General features: G+C 48.8%; 9 protein-coding genes across 9 annotated transcripts; 6 read left to right on the top strand and 3 right to left on the bottom strand.

Annotated features, from left to right (window-relative positions):
* Nucleotides 1–2,453, top strand: HD556DRAFT_1410779 (uncharacterized protein; the record flags this gene model as incomplete). Its single annotated transcript, XM_041304159.1, has 10 exons — nucleotides 1–136; nucleotides 190–399; nucleotides 497–633; nucleotides 690–820; nucleotides 885–1,016; nucleotides 1,066–1,380; nucleotides 1,428–1,556; nucleotides 1,607–1,896; nucleotides 1,946–1,984; nucleotides 2,034–2,453. The coding sequence occupies exons 1-10, from the start codon at nucleotides 110–112 to the stop codon at nucleotides 2,451–2,453; spliced, it is 1,830 nt and encodes a 609-aa protein (XP_041154498.1). The 5' UTR covers nucleotides 1–109.
* Nucleotides 2,454–2,981: 528 nt separating this feature from the next.
* Nucleotides 2,982–4,708, top strand: HD556DRAFT_1530635 (uncharacterized protein; the record flags this gene model as incomplete). The annotated part of the gene is made up of 13 exons (XM_041309464.1): nucleotides 2,982–3,054; nucleotides 3,120–3,152; nucleotides 3,204–3,223; nucleotides 3,276–3,290; nucleotides 3,344–3,382; nucleotides 3,441–3,469; nucleotides 3,528–3,541; nucleotides 3,597–3,632; nucleotides 3,805–3,864; nucleotides 3,923–4,048; nucleotides 4,102–4,333; nucleotides 4,392–4,449; nucleotides 4,505–4,708. The coding sequence occupies 13 exons, from the start codon at nucleotides 2,982–2,984 to the stop codon at nucleotides 4,706–4,708; spliced, it is 939 nt and encodes a 312-aa protein (XP_041154499.1).
* A 160-nt stretch (nucleotides 4,709–4,868) lies between these two features.
* Nucleotides 4,869–5,785, bottom strand: HD556DRAFT_991704 (uncharacterized protein). The gene is made up of 2 exons (XM_041312204.1): nucleotides 5,705–5,785; nucleotides 4,869–5,638 (listed from the first exon to the last, which is right to left on the bottom strand). The coding sequence occupies exon 2, from the start codon at nucleotides 5,588–5,590 to the stop codon at nucleotides 4,958–4,960; it is 633 nt and encodes a 210-aa protein (XP_041154500.1). The 5' UTR covers nucleotides 5,591–5,638; nucleotides 5,705–5,785; the 3' UTR covers nucleotides 4,869–4,957.
* Nucleotides 5,786–7,026: 1,241 nt separating this feature from the next.
* Nucleotides 7,027–8,862, bottom strand: HD556DRAFT_1247280 (uncharacterized protein; the record flags this gene model as incomplete). Its single annotated transcript, XM_041298690.1, has 7 exons — nucleotides 7,027–7,172; nucleotides 7,224–7,452; nucleotides 7,570–8,081; nucleotides 8,198–8,318; nucleotides 8,416–8,590; nucleotides 8,667–8,754; nucleotides 8,820–8,862. The coding sequence occupies 7 exons, from the start codon at nucleotides 8,860–8,862 to the stop codon at nucleotides 7,027–7,029; spliced, it is 1,314 nt and encodes a 437-aa protein (XP_041154501.1).
* Nucleotides 8,863–8,969: 107 nt separating this feature from the next.
* Nucleotides 8,970–10,088, top strand: HD556DRAFT_1410795 (ubiquitin-conjugating enzyme/RWD-like protein). Its single transcript, XM_041304160.1, has 5 exons — nucleotides 8,970–9,074; nucleotides 9,128–9,267; nucleotides 9,451–9,656; nucleotides 9,725–9,996; nucleotides 10,057–10,088. The coding sequence occupies exons 1-4, from the start codon at nucleotides 9,062–9,064 to the stop codon at nucleotides 9,783–9,785; spliced, it is 420 nt and encodes a 139-aa protein (XP_041154502.1). The 5' UTR covers nucleotides 8,970–9,061; the 3' UTR covers nucleotides 9,786–9,996; nucleotides 10,057–10,088.
* Nucleotides 10,089–11,460: 1,372 nt separating this feature from the next.
* HD556DRAFT_1312963 (uncharacterized protein) lies at nucleotides 11,461–12,122 on the top strand (the record flags this gene model as incomplete). The annotated part of the gene is made up of 6 exons (XM_041300741.1): nucleotides 11,461–11,523; nucleotides 11,580–11,606; nucleotides 11,663–11,815; nucleotides 11,867–11,922; nucleotides 11,976–12,013; nucleotides 12,073–12,122. 6 exons carry the CDS (start codon nucleotides 11,461–11,463, stop codon nucleotides 12,120–12,122), a joined length of 387 nt encoding a protein of 128 aa, XP_041154503.1.
* Nucleotides 12,123–12,690: 568 nt separating this feature from the next.
* On the top strand, nucleotides 12,691–15,376 carry HD556DRAFT_992109 (serine carboxypeptidase S28-domain-containing protein). The gene is made up of 10 exons (XM_041312205.1): nucleotides 12,691–13,306; nucleotides 13,357–13,401; nucleotides 13,456–13,750; nucleotides 13,800–13,856; nucleotides 13,916–14,100; nucleotides 14,175–14,357; nucleotides 14,409–14,430; nucleotides 14,481–14,567; nucleotides 14,615–14,771; nucleotides 14,822–15,376. Exons 1-10 carry the CDS (start codon nucleotides 12,994–12,996, stop codon nucleotides 15,152–15,154), a joined length of 1,677 nt encoding a protein of 558 aa, XP_041154504.1. The 5' UTR covers nucleotides 12,691–12,993; the 3' UTR covers nucleotides 15,155–15,376.
* Nucleotides 15,226–16,203, bottom strand: HD556DRAFT_992349 (uncharacterized protein). Its single transcript, XM_041312206.1, has one exon. It carries the CDS (start codon nucleotides 16,109–16,111, stop codon nucleotides 15,599–15,601), a length of 513 nt encoding a protein of 170 aa, XP_041154505.1. The 5' UTR covers nucleotides 16,112–16,203; the 3' UTR covers nucleotides 15,226–15,598.
* A 3,953-nt stretch (nucleotides 16,204–20,156) lies between these two features.
* Nucleotides 20,157–20,717, top strand: HD556DRAFT_1247262 (uncharacterized protein; the record flags this gene model as incomplete). The annotated part of the gene is made up of 3 exons (XM_041298686.1): nucleotides 20,157–20,210; nucleotides 20,274–20,477; nucleotides 20,526–20,717. Coding segments are annotated over 3 exons (450 nt in total), but the record flags the coding sequence as incomplete, so codon positions are not given.
* Between the last annotated feature and the right edge of the window lie 263 nt (nucleotides 20,718–20,980).

The following is a 20,980-nucleotide window of genomic DNA, read 5'->3' on the forward strand; positions in this document are numbered from 1 at the left end:
TGTTCGCTTCTCGCCTTCCGTGATATGCACTGAGTTAATACCGCCCTGCAGCAATATTTAAGATGTCAGACAGAGGTTCTCATCGCGGTTCCCCGCTCCTACCTTCAAGATGCACTTCGCAGACTTTGTCCAAATCGTGAGCCAACCTTCATTACTCTCCAGGGCCTCGTTGATTGGGTCTTCTTGCAGCGCCTGAGTGCGACTTCTCTGCTCCTCTTCACTATCTTCGGCCAGACTGTGATCATGGGTTTTGCATGGGGCTTCACCGGAGCAATCTTGTACACAGGGGTTCTCGCGCTACCTGATAATGTCGTTCATCTGATCGTAGAGCATCCGACCGTGCTGACCTTGATAGTCACGTTGATCTCAACTGCCTTGTCGATCACTACTTCAATGTGCGTTTTCCTTTACAAATTCAGTCCGAAATACTACCCTGCTGTTATTGTACAGGTTCTCCACATTTGCCCTCAAAGAAGCGTTTCGGCACCATCTCTAGGGGCCATCGATTACACTGTTCAAGCTTCGTACTGCAATAGCGCTGAGCAGGCCGACCTGGGTATTGCGATGGAGATTTCTCAAGCTGTCGCTCCTCACGTTGGTAGTTTACGCGATGGTCACATTTCTGAGCACGAGGTCTGCATTATTCTTAATGAACCCAGCAGAGATATATCTGACGCTGGTTTATGCAGTTGGAGCACTTTGCTCCTACCCACCCTTGTCGAATGGCCTGTGGGAACCTTCGGAACCGAACTAGACTTAGGATCTGCTGCCTTTGTAGACCAGTTGAGTACAGACCTTACTACCCCCAATGCGAACTCCGGTATGTAACCGCTTCAATTTCAATGGCTAGCAATAGTTGGGGTGCTGAAGAAGAAGCGTTCCAGTTCAAGCACCTGCTTTTGAAGTCTTGAATGTCTTGACTCTCCTCAGTGGTACTGCTGCGGTTGACATTCAGGGAGGTGTGGACACGAGTAGTATGTTTAGCTTCAACGGAGTTTCATACAATCAGTCGACTGGTGAGTGCCTTGGCGTTCAAAGATGACGTCCTCACTGCAACCGTGAAAGGTGGAATTCTTCCCGCGATACAGGAGTACTCTGGATCATCGGTTGTGCCGGGTTTTGACGTCGGCCTGGCGTTCACTGGAGGCCAAGTACCAGTTAATACCAGTTTTGACTGGGCACACCTCGGACATGATTCAGGCACTCAAGGCATCTCGAAGAACTACAGCATTACACAGCAAGGTGTCACAGTAAATGTTACATGCCGGCCGATCAACCGCAGCCAGAACACATTTACTTTCATCCCAACAGCGGTGCCAGGACCTACGGGCCTGAACATCACGTTCCTGACGTGGGAGGTCGTTGCAAATTGTTCAGGAAGTGCGTCCATCTCAGTCATGGACTCGTCCACAGCTAATCAGCTCCAGATTTAAATTCAATAACCTCCTTCACCGTTGGCAACGCGAACGGTCAGGCAAACAATGCAACTGATGGAATTCTCCCCACTGTTGTATGTCCCGACCCAAACTCGACGGCATTCAACCCATATAAGTTTAGTATGGCTTTTCCTATATTCCTCGGTGTCTTGCGACTGAACTGCTTGCAGATATCTTCATGTCTGGCTTGTACAAGTACAGCTTTCTGCCAACGATCGTTTGCGAGGTCACCCCCTACCTGACCACAATCAGCGTCACTTATAATGGAGGTATCATATCTGTTGATCGGATTGGCACGTCTTCTGGCTCAACAAGCAGTTCGAATTTTCCTTTATCTCAGTACATCGCGACTGTGATGAATTATCAGGCGGCGTCAAACCAAGCCGTAACTAAGAATACAATTGGTGACTTTTTGACCGCGTACGGTACGAGCAATGTATCAGTGATGTATAGTGAACTGGTAAGTGTTCCCCCTTCCTCTGGCATCAGCATGACTGATTAATTTGCAGGAAGATTACTGGCGCGGTATTGCGGAATTCTCCTCTACTGTAAGTGACCTTGATGCATTCCGTGGATATCACTGAAAATAGCATCTAGCAACTTCGATCCGGATACTCTGCTTCTGGAGTTCCGTCGAATATGGCAAGGTCGACGAGCGGTACGATGTATATCACGACGTACGGCTGGCAAAGCCAATCCTACACGTACATTTTTCTGTTGGTGGTGCTCACCGTGATCTGGGGCGCCACCATATTGGCCGCCGGGTACAGCCTCATGCAAGAAAAACCCACTGCCTCCGATCCATCTTTCGACTTTTCTGATCCCGTTGATCTGATCATCGCGGCGTCTGGCGGAAGACTTGAATCACAGCTATGTGATGACGATGAAGACCAGGAAGACTATAGGGAGGACATCATCGTTCGCTTTGAGGATGTAACTGACGAAATGGGGAAGAGAATCAGCAAGAGACTGGTCACTGTGGTTCCAGGTTCTCCGCCACGCACTGCGACCCCTTGACATTGTTTATAGTGATCGAGTTACTGGATCTGTTGCACCTAATGATGGCATGGTGGTCGTAGTCCTTATTCAATTGCTGCATCAATGAGTCTCAATACAAATGGTTCTCACACTCTCACCATCGACCGAGATGTTGGGGCGCAGGGTTGATCGAGGTCTACAACTCAAGGCTCTTGTATCTTTGATTACAGGAACATCAGGAAACCCCTCCCACCTTAAATTTCTCCTAATTACTGATTAGTAACGCTTTCAAGGTGTCTTATAGTCAGCAACAATGTTCTATAATCTATATAAAGAATACAGGAACTCCAAGTGTCCGGCGAATGGCACCCGACACGTTCACAATCAAGTAAACTTTGCGGCCGATCGTCCTGACTTTCACACTCACATTAATAGACAGAACGTTGACGAATTCCAACTTGGAAGCGGAGTCTGGTAAGCACTGGATTCAGTGGTATATAATAGCGCGAATGTCATTGTCATGCGTCTACCAAGTTCGCCTCTCATCCACACCCATTCTCTACCAATATGGCCATGGTCTCAAATGATCCCACTTGGTGGCTGACCATCAATGCATATCGTTTTTCCAGCTATTTCATAGGTTCGTAGAGAACAGTCGGATGTTGAAGCCGATGTATTAATCTGAACCTGACGGCGGTTTCATAGTTGCTGCATTTGTTGGAGTGACATATGATTGGGGTGAGCATGAAAGCATTAAATGACTGCTGATATCTCTGAAAGTATTTTCAGCACTTACATTCGGGCAAGAGGTATGTCGACACTATGACCGGAGCAGCCATCTCGCTAAGAATCCTCTTATAGGTCGAGTTGGTCTGGGTAAGTAGAGTCATATGTCAAAAGAATAACCACGATAATAAACTCAATTACAGAGGCAACGTTGGTCCCTAATGACGGTTCTGTATCTCGGTGTACGTAGCCGATTTTTCACGGTTGTCATGCTGTACTGAATTGAAATCACCCTACTAGGTGCGCTACCTTGGAATCTTATATGCTGCGTATGTTTGGAAGGCTAAGTAATGGGTGTTGTGCTAATCGTCCATCTGTCATAATCAGCCTGAGCATGCTGAGTATGTCTCCTCAGTACATCCACTGTCTCCGCTTCTTCTGACCAACGGCATACAGCGGGTGTTCCGACCATCTCGCTGACGGATACAGTGAGTCTTCTGCATAGATGCCTGCTATTTCTCTCTGATTAATCGTGATGCCCCGTAGGAGTGCGTGTAGTTCTTTGCTAACTTGTTGGTTCACTAATAACTGTCACGTTATAATGGCACAGATGTGAGTCGTTGGTGTGTGCTACCGAAGGCCGATCACTGACTGGATTCGTCAGGCTGGATCGTGTACGTCATGTGGAATTGGACTGGCGGTCTAGTATTTGTGATGCTATGGGGTGAGCTTGGCACTTGTGAGACCTCGGTGATATCGACTTGACTGACACATGCTGCAAGTCATCATCATCACTCGGTTGCATGCCATGTATCAGCGGTCCAGAAAGATCCGGATATTTCTCATTGTCACCTTCCTGGCTATCAACACCTTCGGTGGAGTATCTAACGTGATTGCAACGATGCATAGTACGCTTCATTGTGGATGAAAGCAAACGTGCATGTGGCTCACTGATGAATAGAGGAATTCCTTCTCTCTGACAGCTATCAGTGCTCGACTGACTCTGCAAAAGATATCCCACCTCTGGTTTCCATTACTTGGATACTCATCGTTGTGTGGGAGGTCCTCACACTGTGTCTCGCATTCTGGATTGCAGTAAAACACTTTCGTGAATTGCGACAGCATTCGGCAGGAGGAATGATCAGGGACTGTTTTATGACGTTGATGAAAACTCACGTGGTTTACTCTGCGAGGTAAGCTCATATTGTGCTTATTGTTCCTTTTTTTTCACTGAAGGGTCGGACGTGGTAGCGTTCTTGCTGTTTCTTGCTTCCAGCTCATTGTTAATTTCTCTCCAACACCCATAACGGTATGTCGATCTTTCACTTACCTCTGCATGCGACCACGGTTCATCATTTCTATAGGACTTAAGTTCTCTAGAAGTTCAGACTTTTTTTGGCTTGGTTCACATTTTGGAGGTCGTGGAGATGTCTGTGCTGGGACCACGCCTGATCCTTGGCGTTCGTACATACCACGCTAACCTCGTGACCAACTCTGACGCAGCAACCGGCATGACCTCAATCGCTTTCCAGGAGCGTGTGCATATATCAACTGGCAGTGGTGTATAACACACGAGATGTGAATGGTGTCTGGTGCTCTGCAGGAAGCAGGAAAATTCGTGTTTTGTAAGCCTTGTCATGTACTGAGATAATTATTTGGTGTCCTAAAGTAGATTTCAATGAGTAGGTTTAGGCAATATTTTCGTCATAGTATTTATTCGAATCATTTACGCTAGGTCCTGACATTGACAATTCACTTGAGCTTGTACTTGATGCAGCGGGCAAGTTCATGCTGACCACCAGTCGTCCTGACATCACTCATGCAGTAATCTTATGGTAGACTCGCCCAAGAATCTCAGGCTGATTGATCAAGGAACTGTGCGCTCTGTGCAAATTGTAAAGCAGATAGCTGCTGGGCAACAGTATCTTTTTCCTTTTCCACTCGACCGTGTTCGTGTTCGGTTTCTGATAAAAGAGAGTCGAGCCTTGTTCGCTGAGCAGAGATTGTCTGATTTCAGGGGTCTTCCGATACCGAATCATCCGTTCTTTAAGGTAACCGCAGGTGGATTCTAAAGACGCATGTATTGCAGAGAGCGCTGCAAAGGTAGAGACCATCAACTGCTGCGCCACCTGGTTCTGCTTCTCGAGGGCACGCCAGGTCTGTGAATGAACTTGATTGACCATGTTTACCGTCCCTGCTCCTTGTCTTCGCAATTCATCGACCTGGATCCAGACTTGGGGCGACGAGGAGGCTGCAGCACGGGGTGAGTTTGGTAATGTTCTAACAGACTTAACGAGGTGAAGGAGATCAGGCACTTCAACGGGGATGTTGTGAAACCGAGTCCATGATGATGGCAGGCCTCTTTGAGGAATTGATTGGTCGTTTGCCAGTCGCGGAGGACAGCAATTTCTGGAGGACCTCACATCTGCCGATGGCAATATCTCCGCCATAAGTTGGTTCCACAAAGCGAGGAGTGGGATGATACGTGTGATGATTTCCTAAGATGGTGCCGCCAACACGCTTTCAATGACGCAGGAGATCAAAAGAAATGCGAAGGCGTTTACCGATTGCTCGTTTGTTGAGTCATACAGAGTACAATGTGACCAGCCACAGCTGTAGATGGCCCAAGGATATGCGATGATTAGACCCTACAACAACGTTCATACCCTCACCGCAAAATTCGAGAATAATTCGCATATCACAGATTTGAGACAATAATTTAGGGTCACCTAGAAACGTTTATAAACACTCGTCCATTTATCCATGCATCTTCACTCATGACGTCGGAGCCTGCGGACCTCCAATTGACATATCCAAAAATTGGTTTTGTAAAGTATGCACGTTACCATGTGCTCCGGGACCTTGTGGGTACTCGGACGGAGAACTCCCATACCCTGGCCCTGACGGCGGACCCTGAGCGTAGCCATCTGGTGCGGGCGCCCCATAACCATCGCTTGCCGGCTGCGCATACCCATGTCCCTCAGACCCCGGTCCAGCATATCCACTCTGTCCAATTGGAGAGAGCTGTTGCTGATGCGATGGAGAATGATAGCTGTACGGGACTGGGACACCTGTAGTCGCAGATGATGCCCGTTGCAGCGAAGATATGCCACCAGTTGCACTGGTCGGTGACACCTGCGGGGCAGATGCAGGGTCTTGGTAGTATGGCTGCGAGGGATATTGGCTTTGTTGGGGGTTGGGGTCCGTGTACGTTGCGCGCTGGGAGGTCGACGATTGGCGCGTGAGTTCCTGGTGTGGTGCAGGCAGTTGCTGAGCCTGAGCTTGGTATGGATCCAGTGATGGTTGGTGCGATTGAGGGGTTTGCTCTGGCGGTGACGGTGTATCACTTACGCCTGGCACTGAAATAAAGTACACCGCCCCAGCGGGATCCATCCCGCCCTGCGCATAATATTGCGCCCATGCTTGAGCGTTTGGATCTGGGTATGTTGCATTGGGATCGAAAACGTAGGGCGGGCCAGCACTCTGAGGTGGTTGTTGCTGAGTTTGTGGCTGCGGCTGCGGCTGCGGCTGCGACTGTTGGGCATGTACTCCGGGAGAATACTCAGCAGATTGTTGTGTCTGTGGTTGTTGTGGTTGCGGATGAAGTTGCGGTTGCAGTTGCTGTTGAGGCTGTTGCTGAGGATAATGCGTTGGCGAAGTCTGTGGGTACGGTATCTGTGCGGGCTGAGGGTACGGTGCCCCACCGACGGGCGCACCGTAAACTTGCCCTTGCTGGTATGCATATGCGGGGTCGGGTTGTTGCGGTGGTCCAGGTTGAGGTTGGGATTGGGGTTGATGCTCGACCTGATGCTGATAAGCATTATTGGGACCATACCCATATGGCTGGGGTTGTTCATAACCGTATCCGTAGGGTTGTGGACCGGAATCATACACTGCAGAAGATGAGGAGATCTGGTAATAACAGAGAGCTGTTTTGCTCACTTGCGGTGTGACGCGCAAGGCTGTCTTCCATTATTCGATCAAATATCGTGCGTGCTTTCACAAAGGACTCGTTCATCGACACCAAATCAGCTGTGTCATTCATCAATACGATCTGGGTAAGACAAGGAAAAGAACCCGCACCTCGCTTCTGATTGTACTTGTCGATGAGCTTGACAATCCTGGGACGGAGGCTCATGCATGAGCGGTATAATTCCTGAATCTCCTCGTTATCCGCTAGGTTCTCTCTCGAAGCATCCAGACTCCTCAGCATTGTCAACAGTCGATCGACATTCGCAGCTTGAGCGAAGACAGCCGCTTCCTGCTCTGCCTCGCGCGCAATATCAGCAGCAGTTGGCTCAGGGAGAGGTTCCTACACATAGCGGAATAAATAATGGAGTGACAAACACATAGACCAGAACAGGGAAACAGTAACGATTGGGGACAAGTGAGCCGATTATCACGATTAAGTGGAAGTAAAGAGACGTACAACATAATTCACGGGGAATATTCCTGTGCGTCCCTTCAATTGTCCTCGCCACCAGTCTTTGTAGCCTCGATCCACCACCTTGATCACATCACCTTTTTCAAAGGCGAGTTCGCCCGGTTCCGTAGGCTCAAAGGTGTGCATAGCGCGGACGCGAGTGACTACTGGCGTAGAGACTTGGGACGGCAGTGACGATGTCGAAGAGGCAGCCATGGCTGGAACTCCCCCACTTGTGGCAGAATACCCTGACGTTGTCCTGGCATTTGGATGTTTACTATTATTTGCAGCATACGCGGGATCCTTTGGACTTGGTGACTGCGCTGGAACATACCCGGATGCATGCTTGGCAGCTGCACCAGAGGAACCAGCTGAGGTAGCAGGTGCGTAAGTAGACCGCCCACCCTTGTCACGCATGCTGATTTCGAGGGCCCGCTGAAGTTCCTCTTCCTCACGTCGCCGTGCCTCGTCGTCGACGCTGGGAGGGGCTGGCTCGGAGGGGGTTTCAAATTGATAGTCTGTGAGCCAATGGATAAGAAGGGATATCGTACGGTGATGCATGAAAGGAGAGAACGGTAGGAATTAGGGTTGGTGTAGAAGGGCGGTGGGTCAAGGTGAAAAAAGATGAACGTACTCTTTGCTTTCAGATTATCGTAGCAAGTCTCCATGATTCCTAGAGTAGGGTCGTGTTCAAACTCTGCCGTCCACATCGCGATGAGGCCGAGAGCCCTCCGACGAACTTTGTCATGTGTTGTCTGTCATGCATCCGAGTCAGTTTAATCAGAAGTATAACATGGCGTAGTGTCAAGTTGGAATTCAAGGACAATATCAAAAGCAGGAGTATGCACGCACCCGATCAAGAACAAGCTTCTCCAATGCCCCGGTAAATGCTCGGCTAGCAAGCTCGCGATGAAGGTCGATACCACAGTTTTTTGAGAGAGACTCTCCTAGCGAGAGTGCGTAGAGTTGTACATTGGGGCTACGGTGGGCCAGCCGCTTCAAGAGTACTGCGATCACGTTACGGGCACTACCAAACGCAATTCCCGTCAAAATCGGTTATTGAGTACCAACAACTTGAGATCGTGATGCAGCGAAAAGCTCACCCTTGTTCACCCTCTTCCTGCACTTTATCACACAAATTGAGAATGACCTCCCAGTTCTCGCCTGTCAAATTCTCGTCGGTAGCCTTGGCTGAAGGATTGAAGACAATGTATCAGAATACAATGGTTGATACGGTGAGCATCGCGCCTACGCACCCACTATGTCATCATAAGGGTTTGCTTGATTTGCTCTAAACATGGTTGCTTTAAGCTACCTGGTTGTTGAACAAGATGACGAATATGATTGCTAGTGACAACGAGTTACAGACTCAGGCTGCGCGGCCACTGCGGAGGCAGTGCTGTGCCGCAAATACCCGTTGCTCCCAAACACTATCTTAGCCCCAAGTCATACTTATACCATCGTATACAATCACTCATTTTCGATTCTACAAAGGAGAATGGCGGCCAGAGGTAAGTCTGATAATGTATTATAACACAAGTTATGGTTAACTAATTTCTTATAGTCCCCCGCAACTTTCGCCTCCTAGAAGAACTGGAGAAAGGAGAGAAAGGCATAGGAGATGGCAGTTGTTCGTATGGCCTTATGGATAGCGACGATATAATGATGAGCAACTGGAATGGAACGATTCTTGGCCCAGGACACGTATGTGCTTTCAATCAGTATTATATCGCTTGCTGATCGATGCACATGGTACTGGATTCTTCGATCTGCCACTGTATCGCATGTCTTCTCTTAATGCTTCTCTGGATCTCTTCTGAAACGTTCTTCTGCCTCTATTATTCCCCCTTGTAAAATGCGCTAATTTATTTATACAACACGCTGCAGACTGTCCACGAGAACCGAATCTACAGTCTGAAGATCCATTGTGGTGACGATTACCCCGAAAAGCCACCCGCCGTTCACTTCCTCTCTCGTGTAAACCTTCCTTTTGTATCTCCGATCGATGGCAAGATTGACCCTATGAGGCTCAATGTGCTCTCTCAGTGGGGGCGGGATAGCAGTATCGAGACCATTCTCGTCGGTATCAGAAGGTATCCATCCATTCTTTTTTTATCTTATCAAGAATTTGTTGTCATGTTACTGATGTCCTTCTGCGCAGGGAGATGGCGACAGCCAACAATCGGAAGCTTCTCCAGCCTCCAGAGGGGAGTACCTTCTAGTTTTATCATTAGAAGATGGACTATCAGCTGGTGGCTTACAATGTACAACACGAATTATACAAGATGAATGCAGTGGACCTCAATGACGAGGCGCTGACGGGGCAATTGATATATGACTTATCAGATCTAAGTTTGTCAAACCCTCTCACACTTCCATTTGCCGCTGCCAACCTGAGTGTTCCTTTTTATCTCTGAGTGGCGTCTATGAGAGGTACGCGTCTTCAAGTTCGTCCATGCCATATCGAGAACTGAGAGCAATCAAAATGGCCAGTATTCTCACTGTTCAGGCAAAAAATGAATTTTAGTCTGCATACATGCTAGTCCACCAATGTTCACTGTATATCTGTCAACTACGTCACGAGCACCGCTTAGATATATCCGCTCTCCCCCAACAAAGACCGTAAGCTGCAGTACTATCTTTACTGTCATCTGGCGTCAAATTGAACGTTTAAGGAGCAACGTCCTTGGCTCGTGAAGTGATCAGAATTGGGCCATTCCATACGCCTCCCAACATCGAACAGAGACTGAATTGAGGACCTTGATTTTAAGCATGAATGCGACAAGGGGCACTACAGCAGGGCATTTGAATTCAAGTTAGCAGAGAAGCGGGTATGCAATACTCGTCCGCATATGCTAGACATTATGCCCAGCTATTATAACGCGGTGCACAGGTAAGCACAGGCGCAAGCTGTCTGACAAATAGCCGCATGTTACGCGTGTAACAAGGCTAAGCAGCCTGATTGAAGTATGTAGATGGCGCACATGTGTTTCATACTTTGCAGTGACTCGACGTGGCGAACGAGAAAAAACCAAGTTTTCAGAGGTAGTCGACCGATAACTTATGCACTGGGTCTTGTCGGAGCTGGTGAGATCATGATGTTGATACCAAGTACTCGATGATGAGCCAGAGAAACAGAAGCTTTCCTGGGAGCCTGCAAGGAACCCGTTTGCGCTGCAGAGCAAGTCGGACTATCAAATTATTAGACGGTGACCTGTGCGGGCCGTGCCGGAGGCCGTACTTGCTTGTCCTGCCAGTACGAGTCTCAGTCAATTATACTTATCTCGCTTGTACTTTTCACTCATATTTCGGTACATAACATAACATACTGAACCAACGAAATGCCGCATGAGTTGAAGATCGGCAGTCAGAGGACACCTCGATCCTGGGATATCCGACCGTCCGACACGGCACCGACCCAAAATTTAAACTCCTCCCCTTCTGCACGCCAACTCCAACATCGACCACCAGGTCTGACTGTTAAACATCACCGGGCCAGACTCATCAAAGCAATCGCGAATCTAGTAGGGGTAACTTGGCAACGAACAGGTATATTACTCAAAGCTCTGTGCCAGCTTTCATGATTACAACCCTTCTTAACAACTTCTTCATGGGCTGCCGCCTTTGCATCATGAAGCCTTGAGGAGGCCTACCTTAATAACGGGATTCTGCTAGGTATGTGCACTAGCTTTTTTCTTCTCTATGTCATCCGTCATTTCTCTACTCACCGAGGCATGGTGGCCCTAATAGCTGTCGTCGCTGCACTCCAAGAGACTCCGAAATACATTTGCATATATAATAGCCATTATAACGTGCCTCGGGGCATCTGATTGGGTACTTACTTACTTTGCTTTACTACATGGTCTAACCGCATGCTCAGGTGAGATCAGATGAATAATGCTCATGCCCAGGATCTGTGCTTGGTTTCTGCCTGCTTCGGGAGCCCCTTCAGCGGTGGAAGTATGGCTTTAGATTTCTTGATGTCCCTTGACCCGAAAATTTTGTTTTTTGGGCAGATCCTAGGATCGATGCTATCCCTGTGGGTGCGCGATATATAGGTGCCTCTGCTCGACGGTGCCAAACCTTACCAATGCGGCAGTACAGTAGCCTACTCGCTGCCGAGCCCTCCGACGTTCGTTATGGCGTCACAGTCGAGAGGCGAGTTGGATCGACTTGCAAGTATGCTCGACTTCACGGTATTTCAAAGCTGGAGTTCCTAGAAATCCAATCGTTTCACGACTTCTACCCAGCCGTCAGTCTGCGACCTTGTATCCTCAAACCTTGAATTTCGTTTTGCCATTAGACGTGGAGACCATTCCGACTAGCATATTGGTTCAGAATGCGGCTTACCTGGATGTTGTGAGTAGATGCAGCATCTTAAATTCCTAATTGTTATACTTAAAGTTAACCAGCAACATGTTCAACACCACAGCAGCGGGACTGGACGGAGGTCAGCCTCACACGCATAATTTTTCTGTGGTATAAACCTCGTTGCTCGCTTTCTTGTAGATCTACTGGAATCTAATGCAACCAAGTGTTCACTAGCGTACCCACTTTGACCACAAGCGTGGGGTCCTCGACACCTGCTCTAAGCAAAGTATCTCCAATGCCTACTTCAGACGGCAGGACTTTCGACACCTAATAAACTTGAATGTTCGGACTATAGTCGGGAGTGTCGGAGGAGGAATTGTCGGAGTTGGAGCCATCTGAATTTTTATCAGGTCCCGTCGCTGTTGTGCCGCGGGAGCGTCATTGTCCACCCTCAGTAAGCAACACCAAGTTACACAGCATCTATGTTTCCGATAACGTTTGTGGCGCATCATGCTCGGCTTCTCACCACCTTTTCCCCTCCCGTTCCGACCATCGCATTGTCCAGCAACCGCGAATCAAATTGTAGGTCTCTTTCCAGCAATCGCGTTTTCCGGAGGCCTAAACACTCGGACATTGGTGCGTGAAGGAAATAGTGGCACAATGCACATTTGGTCATATAGGCAGCGTGATGACATGCATCGGACGTTGGCATAATTTGACTTATTTACGAAGACCGTCCTCCGAAAACTTCTTCTAGAACATCTCAAAACGTTTTTCCGAAACCTCGCGCAAAGTTCCTTGTGGATTCGTGAGGTAAGGGGTGAGAACTACAGAGCTTTCAGTTCACACAGTAGGGCGGCCATGTAACTCGAGAGGAACTTGGCAAGAGGCTTGAGAAAATGGGCGGGAGCTTCTCTGAGGAGGCAGATAGGTTAGCGCATGTAAAGAACCCCGACTTGAAAGGCTGTGGAAAAGTGCTGCCTGGCCGTCAATCCATCATCGGGTCCTTTTAGAACAACCGAGCCCAACTGACAAACTTACAGCTACGTCCAATTATATCCTTTCCAGCTTTTCTTACGCGTCGAGGAACAGTGCATATATCCACTTACGCATCCTCCCATGACTATAAAAAGACTTTGCTCGACCGTGTTGTCTAATCCTATCTTGCGACCGAGGTTAGGCATCATGTGGGCCCTTACGTCGCTCCTACTTGCAGGCGTCGCCCAAGCAGCTATCCCTAATGCCATGCTTCGTGGCATGCATTCTCTCCCAAAACTTCCACTGCCTGAACGCTTCCTCACTTCATCGAATGGCACAGCGCTCCCACCCATTACGACCGTCTATCATTTTGACCAGCTCATAGACCACAATAATCCAGACCTTGGAACGTTCCAGCAGCGATACTGGATGAACTGGGAGTTTTATGAGCCCGGTATGTAGCGAGGATCGAGGTGTACTCGATGTTAATGAGATTCATTGAAGGTGGCCCTATTATCTTGATGACGCCTGGAGAATCTAACGCAGATGGTGAGTGCCATGTTACTCAATTGCGCCTTTCTCTCAAGTACTTTTTTCCATCAGGCTTCGAAGGCTACACTACCAATGAAAGCGTGAACGGTCTCATTGCTCAACAACATAATGGTGCAGCTATCATCATCGAACATCGTTTCTTTGGCTATTCCAACCCATACGACAACCTCACGTCACAATCTCTCTCGCTCCTCACCATCCAGCAGGCCATTGATGATCTCGTGTATTTTGCGACCACAGCCGACCTTCCCATGCCTGGGGGTGATGCTGTGAAACCAGGTCAGGCACCGTGGATCCTGATTGGAGGAAGCTATTCAGGAGCCCTCACGAGTTGGACAATGGTCAAGTGAGCCAAGAAATAACTTCATTGTTTCAGTATAGTGACAGACACAAAGCAAACCGGGAATTTTCTGGGCTGGATATTCATCATCTGGCGTCGTAGAGGCAATAACGTACGTTGCTTTGATGCAATCACTGTTCATTTCTTGTTGATGGCTCTCGACCAAAACAGCAACTATTATGACTATTTCACCCCAATTCGCAACCACATGCCACAGAACTGTTCTTCTGACGTAGAAGCAGTGATCTCCTACCTAGATTACATGTACGCGGTTGGTGACACTGCTGGAATCCAGACGCTCAAGGAGGCATTTGGCCTCGGTGATGTTGTTCATGTAGAAGATTTTGCCACCGCACGTGAGTCGTCCTCTTTGACAGAGAATACGGATCTATTACCTTGTTATCCTTACTGACTCTATTGGGACCAACAGTTCAAGATAACCTGTTTGATTGGCAATCTCTGCAGCCTACTGTCGGCCCAGGAGCAATATTCTTCCAGTTTTGTGATGCACTCGAGGTAAAGAATGGCGTCAGTGCCGGACCTGAGGGATGGGGACTTGAAAACGCCATCTACGCTTGGGGAAACTTTTGGAACACTACATACTACGACTATGGTGGGCGGTCCCGTTGATATCTGATTGCCATGGCTAAACTTGACAGTAAAGTCTGTGGATCCGAGGATGCTGAGTGCGTATCCCTGGGACCTAGTCGTCCGGATTGGCTGACTGTGATACTAGAACTTGTCTTGGGACGTATGACACGAGCCAGTCCTACTGGACTAATGCCACCGTAAATAATGCAGGCAGGTCGTGGTTCTGGATCGTGTAGGTATTCTCATTCGCTTCAATGTCCACGCTGACAGCCATTCCAGGTGTAACCAAGTCGGATGGTATCAGGTTGGCCCTCCCGAGTGCGAGCCTGCCATCGTGAGCCGCATCCTCCAACCCATTCAAGTCGGATGGCAGGTTGGCCCTCCTGAGTGCGAGCCTGCCATCGTGAGCCGCATCCTCCAACCCGTTTATCAGCAGGTATGTACAGTATAACTTGGAAGATGACCATTCGTCGATATCATCGTCAGCGTCAATGCGTCAACATGTTCCCTGAAGCATTCGCCTGCCCACCTGAGCCTACCACGGAAGAGACGAACGCAATGTACGGTGGTTGGGATGCGAGCGTCCCGCGTCTCTTCTTCGCGAATGGCATGCGTGACCCTTGGCGCGAGGCAACTGTCTCTGCTGATGGGCTGAATAAGCCCAACACTACCAGTAGGCCGATCTATGAGGGCGATGGATTCCACTGTACAGATTTGCTGGTACAGAATGCCATTGTGGATCCGACAGTTGCGACCGTGCAGGAAGCGGGATTGATGTACATGAAGGAGTGGCTTGCTGAGTGGAAGCCTTCTGCTTAACGGATCGCCATAGACCTTTGTGTTTTTTTTAAAAAAATCCAAATTTTTGTCTTTGACAGTATAAGACAGCACTGTTACTCCTGTCTAGTCATGGGGCACTTTAGGTCTATATGCCCCAATGTGAAGCAAACCTCCACTGGTCCGTTGTTCCCATGCAATCTATCGAGGGAAAGGCGACTTTGAGATATATGCGCAATGATATAACGGAGTAGGTGAGGATCTTCCGGATACGTTCTCGGCCGCAGGAGTGGTTGACCGTAGCCTGTTGAATTGGATTTGGAATCGACGGTGAATGGCAACGACGCAAACGCAGTAAACAAACAGATTACACTATATGTCGCAAATCAAATCATATATTGTAAGGTTGTGTATGAGTTCGGCAGGGAATTGCGAGATAGAAATAAGACGTATTAATAGGTAACACAAAGAGGGATGGGACTAGGACTAGAGACGAGGACTGTTGGAGGAATTTTCAATCGTTCTTGGAGCGGGGATCTCACTGTAACATTTGCTGTAGGTATGAGTGTACATGGGGAGTATACATACGTTTTCAAATACTTGACTAGGCCGGAACGAGCATGGTGAGCATATGGCGAGGTGACAATACTTCGCTGAAGCAAGGAGATCGTGAAGTTTGAGCACAAGGTGAGATAACGAGAGCGAGTGAAAAGGATATGTAAGAGAAAGCAGCATGGCTCGGATATTACGGTGAGTCTCAAGGAGATGACGGCTCCATGTGAGGACAAGCAAGAACGTCCGCCAAGCTGGCAGAGGCATTGCCCGCGAGAATTGAGGTAGCTTGTCTTCCGTGGTTATATCCAGGTCACGAAGCCCATCTGCCATGGTTCCGTACGTGAAATGTATCCCCTTATTCTGGCCAGGCTTCCGCCTGACTCCTGTCACAGGGAACACAATGCAAGGCGGATGCAACCTTCTGATAGAGATGGCAGCTTGCATGGGGGAGCTTTGTACGAACTGATGTCGGCTGGTAAACAGCTATTGAACTCTGATGGTTTCCCGACCCAGTCTAGCGCAGGATATCGTTGGAGTGGGGCACCCCCTAGCAGGGGGTGATCGGGGTAGAGAGCCAGCAAGGGCTAGCAGAGGCCAGTGGAGGCCGACGGAAGCAAGGGAGCAAGGGTTAGCTTAGCTTAGTCAGCACGAAGGTCCCAGAGAGGCAGTTGTCGTAGTCAGAGATCATCCATTCCACCAGGTCACTGTTCGGAGGCACATAGCCAGCCGCGCCAGTCCATCTTGGTGAGAGAGTGGGATTCGGGTTTCGCATTAAACCTCTACCAATATTAAAAGTAGAGGCCGATTGGACAAGAACACGACTAGTGATGCCGGAGTCCGGTTCGGAACTTCGGTTCGAACGCGAACCCTTCCGAACCGGACTGTCCGTTCGGTCCGAGGTTCAGCCTACGGTAAGAACCGCAGAAAGTCTGGGAATCCGAATTTCCGGCAGTCTCCGTCCGGCTGCGTGCGGGTCTGTCCGGATCCGTCTGTGCACAACTTGTCAGTTCTTAACGTCGCATCACACAATGAGCTCATTTTTACGACTCGTTACTGTCTCAAACACAATATTAAGTTAGCAATATACCAGCCTTGCCTTGTCGGGTTACAGCTTTGTGTAGTTATAGATATGGTTTGGGCATTTGCCTGTCCTCCTCGTGCACCGGGCTGGCCGGCTTTCTTCCGCTACACTTTTGTGCTCACCTACTACCAATAACTGGCTTTCTCATCCTCCATCAAAGGTGCTACATTTATGTGCTTGCCTGCCAATTGCAATGGACTCAACTGTGAACCTTGCAGATTTGTTGCAGATTCTAAACTGTTACATATTTGTACTTGTGACTCACGAGGGTATCTCTGAAATAGTTCGGACCACATCTGTGCACTGCGCTGCAGTTCGGATGTTCGTGTAATGTATATATTAGTGTCATACTCCTTTGTTGCTCCTTTGCATACAAATTATAGTGCCGGACAGATCCAGCCGGACTCGGCCGGACGGACCCGGAAATTCGAATTCCTAGATGCCCTCAAGAACCGAACCTATTATTAGGTTCAGCGTTCGGCTGATGCCTCGGATTTGTGAACCCGTCTGGACCCGTTCAAACGCGTTCGAACGGTTCTTTCCTTCTGTCTATGATCCGCTTGAGGTCCTCAGCTTATTGCTATCCATCTATCCTAATATTTTTTCTGATCACCTGGCAACAAACTCATATGGCCATTGGCAGTTCTGGGAGCATTGATCTCCAGAACGGCTCTTACTTCACGACCAAAAGACTGAATGCATTTCTGTTAGTGACGTCTGACTTCCTCTGTGATCTATTCAACGTTTTGGTAAGCCCTATGTTAATCGTTATTAGGATTATAATTTAATCTATGTTCAGAACATATCTTTGGGATGCTCGTTCAGGTACTTGCTTTTGCTTCAACATCAATCAACTGTTGCAGTCATTGCATGGCAACAATATGTTCAAGGTGCGTCGCATTTTTCTAATCTCTAACCACAAATTTTGGTATAAATGAGCTACTACAGGTACAATATTCACCCTTCTGGCTGCGAGAATGTCTTGCGCACTTGGATCCAATGGCCAACTCAAAGACGTTAGCGCCATCGATTGGTACAATGATCCCGACGATGACACCCCCATGCTTGCTCCACCTCCGCCTCCTGCATCCAATGGCAAGCTAACTGCCTTCGTGTCTCGCTCAGGCCGAGCCGTTAAACCGACAGAAAAAATCCGCAATGCTGGCAACACAGCTCCAGCCAAAGCTGCCAAACGAGTGGCTCCAGTGCCTCCCCAAGGACAGCCCGCACCCAAGCGAGTGCAACGTGGGTCCCACGGTGACGATGACGGCTTCAGGTATGTGCGAGTGTCCAGTCGAGTCTCAAATGTTGTATTAACCTACTGTATAACCAGGAACCTGCCAATGCTCAACAATCGTTTTCGGCGACTCGTGAACCTCACCGCAAATTGAAGACCTCACCAGGAGCTCGACGAGTACCTTGCTGCCCCATTAGAAGATGTTGAGAATATAGTGGCGTGGTGGGGCGTGAGTTTTTTCGCATCGTGTTTCCTTGCAAGTTGACTTAAAATGCCTTTAGCACCATTCCATTCAATATCCCACCATCTCTCGCATTGCAAAGGATTACCTCGCTATTCAAGGCTCTGCCGTCGCATCTGAACGAGCGTTTTCGAGTGGCGGCATCACTGGGACCACGCGCCGTAATCGGTTGTTGCCAACAACATTTGAGGCCCTACAGCTGTTGAAAAGTGGGTACCGTCAAGGCCATATTTCCGCAACGGTTCAAGCTGAGTTTGCTGCTGCTCACGAACACTCTGCCATGGACGAAATTTAGCTACTCATTTACTGTTCATGTATTTCTTGCAATTTTTGTCAATTTATATGTAGCGTTCGAGCGTTCGAACACGTTCTGAACTCGAACCGAACACTTGTGAACGCGTTCATCAGCGTCCGGTCCAGCGTTCGTCCTCCTTGCCTGAACGCGACCGATGGTTCAGTTCGGCGTTCGCATTTAGAGGCCTAAGAACCGAACCGAACCGGACTTCGGCACCACTAAACACGACACCACAGCCTCAAAAACGTCAACGAACGCACCTCAACGTACACGTGTAGAACGCACGGCTTCAGAAAAAAAAAACGTAGAAAAGCCTCTCAATGGCCCCCAAGAAAGTACCCAATCGGAACCACGCAGCCAGGAACTGCAGCACCCAATATGACACCTTACCCATCCCGTGTAGTGATGTGCACGGCCCGGCTTCAAGCCGTGGGCTGGCCAAAGCCGGCCCTAGTTAGGCCGAGCCAGGCCGGGCCAAAGTCATGGCCTGACCACGGCCTAGGGCCTGGCCTGGGCAGTTGGAAAGCCAGAGCCGGCGGCTCGAGCCGTGGCTTTTACTCTTACAGCTATACTAGTCATCTGAGACAACGACGAGCTCCTCGGCGCTACTTCCTCCTTACCACGGACTCATCTGCATGTCAGCAGCTTCTGCGAATCCAACACACACTTAAGCACATCCGAGACGTCTGATGGAATAGAGGCCTGAGAGAAGTCGAGTGTTTGATGAATGTTTGCAGAGCTTAGCCAAAAGGAGCATCAGAGCATCAGAGCACGGCGTGTCTGACGCCGGCTCATACTCGTACGCTAGCCAGTAAAAACTGTGAGTTGCCTTCTGTCATGCTTCGTGAACTCGATACTACTTAGATCTTTGAAGCGTCATCTATCTGTGGCACAATCTCAATGATTTATTGAGATAAATAGTATTAGTACGTCGCTATCCCTACTCACAAATCCCTAATTCTAATGGCAGGAACAATCCTCTCAGATAGTAATGACGAACCTCGACCAGTGCGTCCAGCGCGCAAAATCAAGCCCTCTGCTGCGCTCCTCGAGCATTCTGAGAAGGCGGCTCTCCCATCTCAAACCAAAGCCATCAATGCATTTCGTGCGGCAGAGGCCGCAAAGCATGGTTCCAACAATCCCCAGCCCACTAACTCACCCAGTCCACCTGCTCCTGAACCCACTGTCCCTGCGCCTACTAACAAACGATCACGCACCGAAGATGCTGAAGAAGGCTATGAACCGAGTGACGAGGAACGCGAAAATGCGCAGACAAACCCCAAATGTAAGTTTATCTATTCATGTAAGAGAGTGTGTACAAAGCTCACCTGAAACTGTCAGCCAAACGAGCCCGCCAGCATCAGCAAGCTACTGTCGAAGACCACGAAGATGTGGACGAGGATGGAATTCTCATAGATATTGCCGTACAGCCCATCACTGATGAGTCTGGTCCCACACGCGAGGATAGGACTCGTGATATCGACAACTTCTTCAGCAAACCTTTCGAGCGGACTAACACCAATGGCACGGTGAAAAAACACCGTAAGTGCAAAGTTTGTCCGTACGTCATTCCATTATCATTTCCATGTGCTGTTGTGTCATTAACATCGCCTAATCACTTGTAGGAATGGTTGTATAATTGTAAATGAGACCTCAACACTGCGCCGTCACGCTGAAGCTAGATTCGCTGTAAGTTTTCATAAGTTTTCATCTTCATATTATTATCAATGTATATCTAAATAACATGTACAGGGTAAATATCGCAAATGGGCCAAAGACAACGCCTTCCTGTCCAAATTGCCAGGCGATATTGCTGCAGAGAAAATGAAAGCTGCACGAGCGCAGGAGACGCTCAACGCCCATATGACTGAGCGCAAGTTGTCAGAGCGCGTTGTTCCTTACTCCGACCAGCTTTTCAGAAAGGCAGCAATCGAGTGGCTCATTGCTACGGATCAGGTAAACTCTTCATATCATCTGGCTGCATAGTACTAACAATCATTATAGCCCATTCAGGCTCTCGAACACCCGAGATTCAAAGAGATGGTAGACGTTGCCTCACGTGCCACACAGGGCGTCAAAATTCCAGGCCGCAAAGCAACCCGCGCTGAAATTATGCGTATGTTCAAGAGCCATCTCACCAAACTCAGAAAGAAGTTAAATGTACGTTGTCGTCCCCCGCACTATTGTCTGTTATGATCTAATGTCATATTCTAGAGTGAATCTGTCAGTGGCGCCATCAATGTTACATGTGATGCATGGCAGGCTGACAACACAGACGGCTATTTTGCAGTCACTGGCCACTGGATCGAAGAAAAGATTCCGATGCAGTGGGAACCTGGGAATGCGTTGCTTGGTTTTACGAAGCTCAACAACGCTCATAATGGCCAGCGCCTGGGTGGTACGTTATTCAAAGTGCTTGATCGCCTTGGTGTTACACATAAAGTATGTTATATTAATTC

Source organism: Suillus plorans (genome assembly GCF_016647745.1).
Source record: "Suillus plorans strain S12 chromosome Unknown HD556scaffold_83, whole genome shotgun sequence".
Taxonomy (NCBI): domain Eukaryota; kingdom Fungi; phylum Basidiomycota; class Agaricomycetes; order Boletales; family Suillaceae; genus Suillus; species Suillus plorans.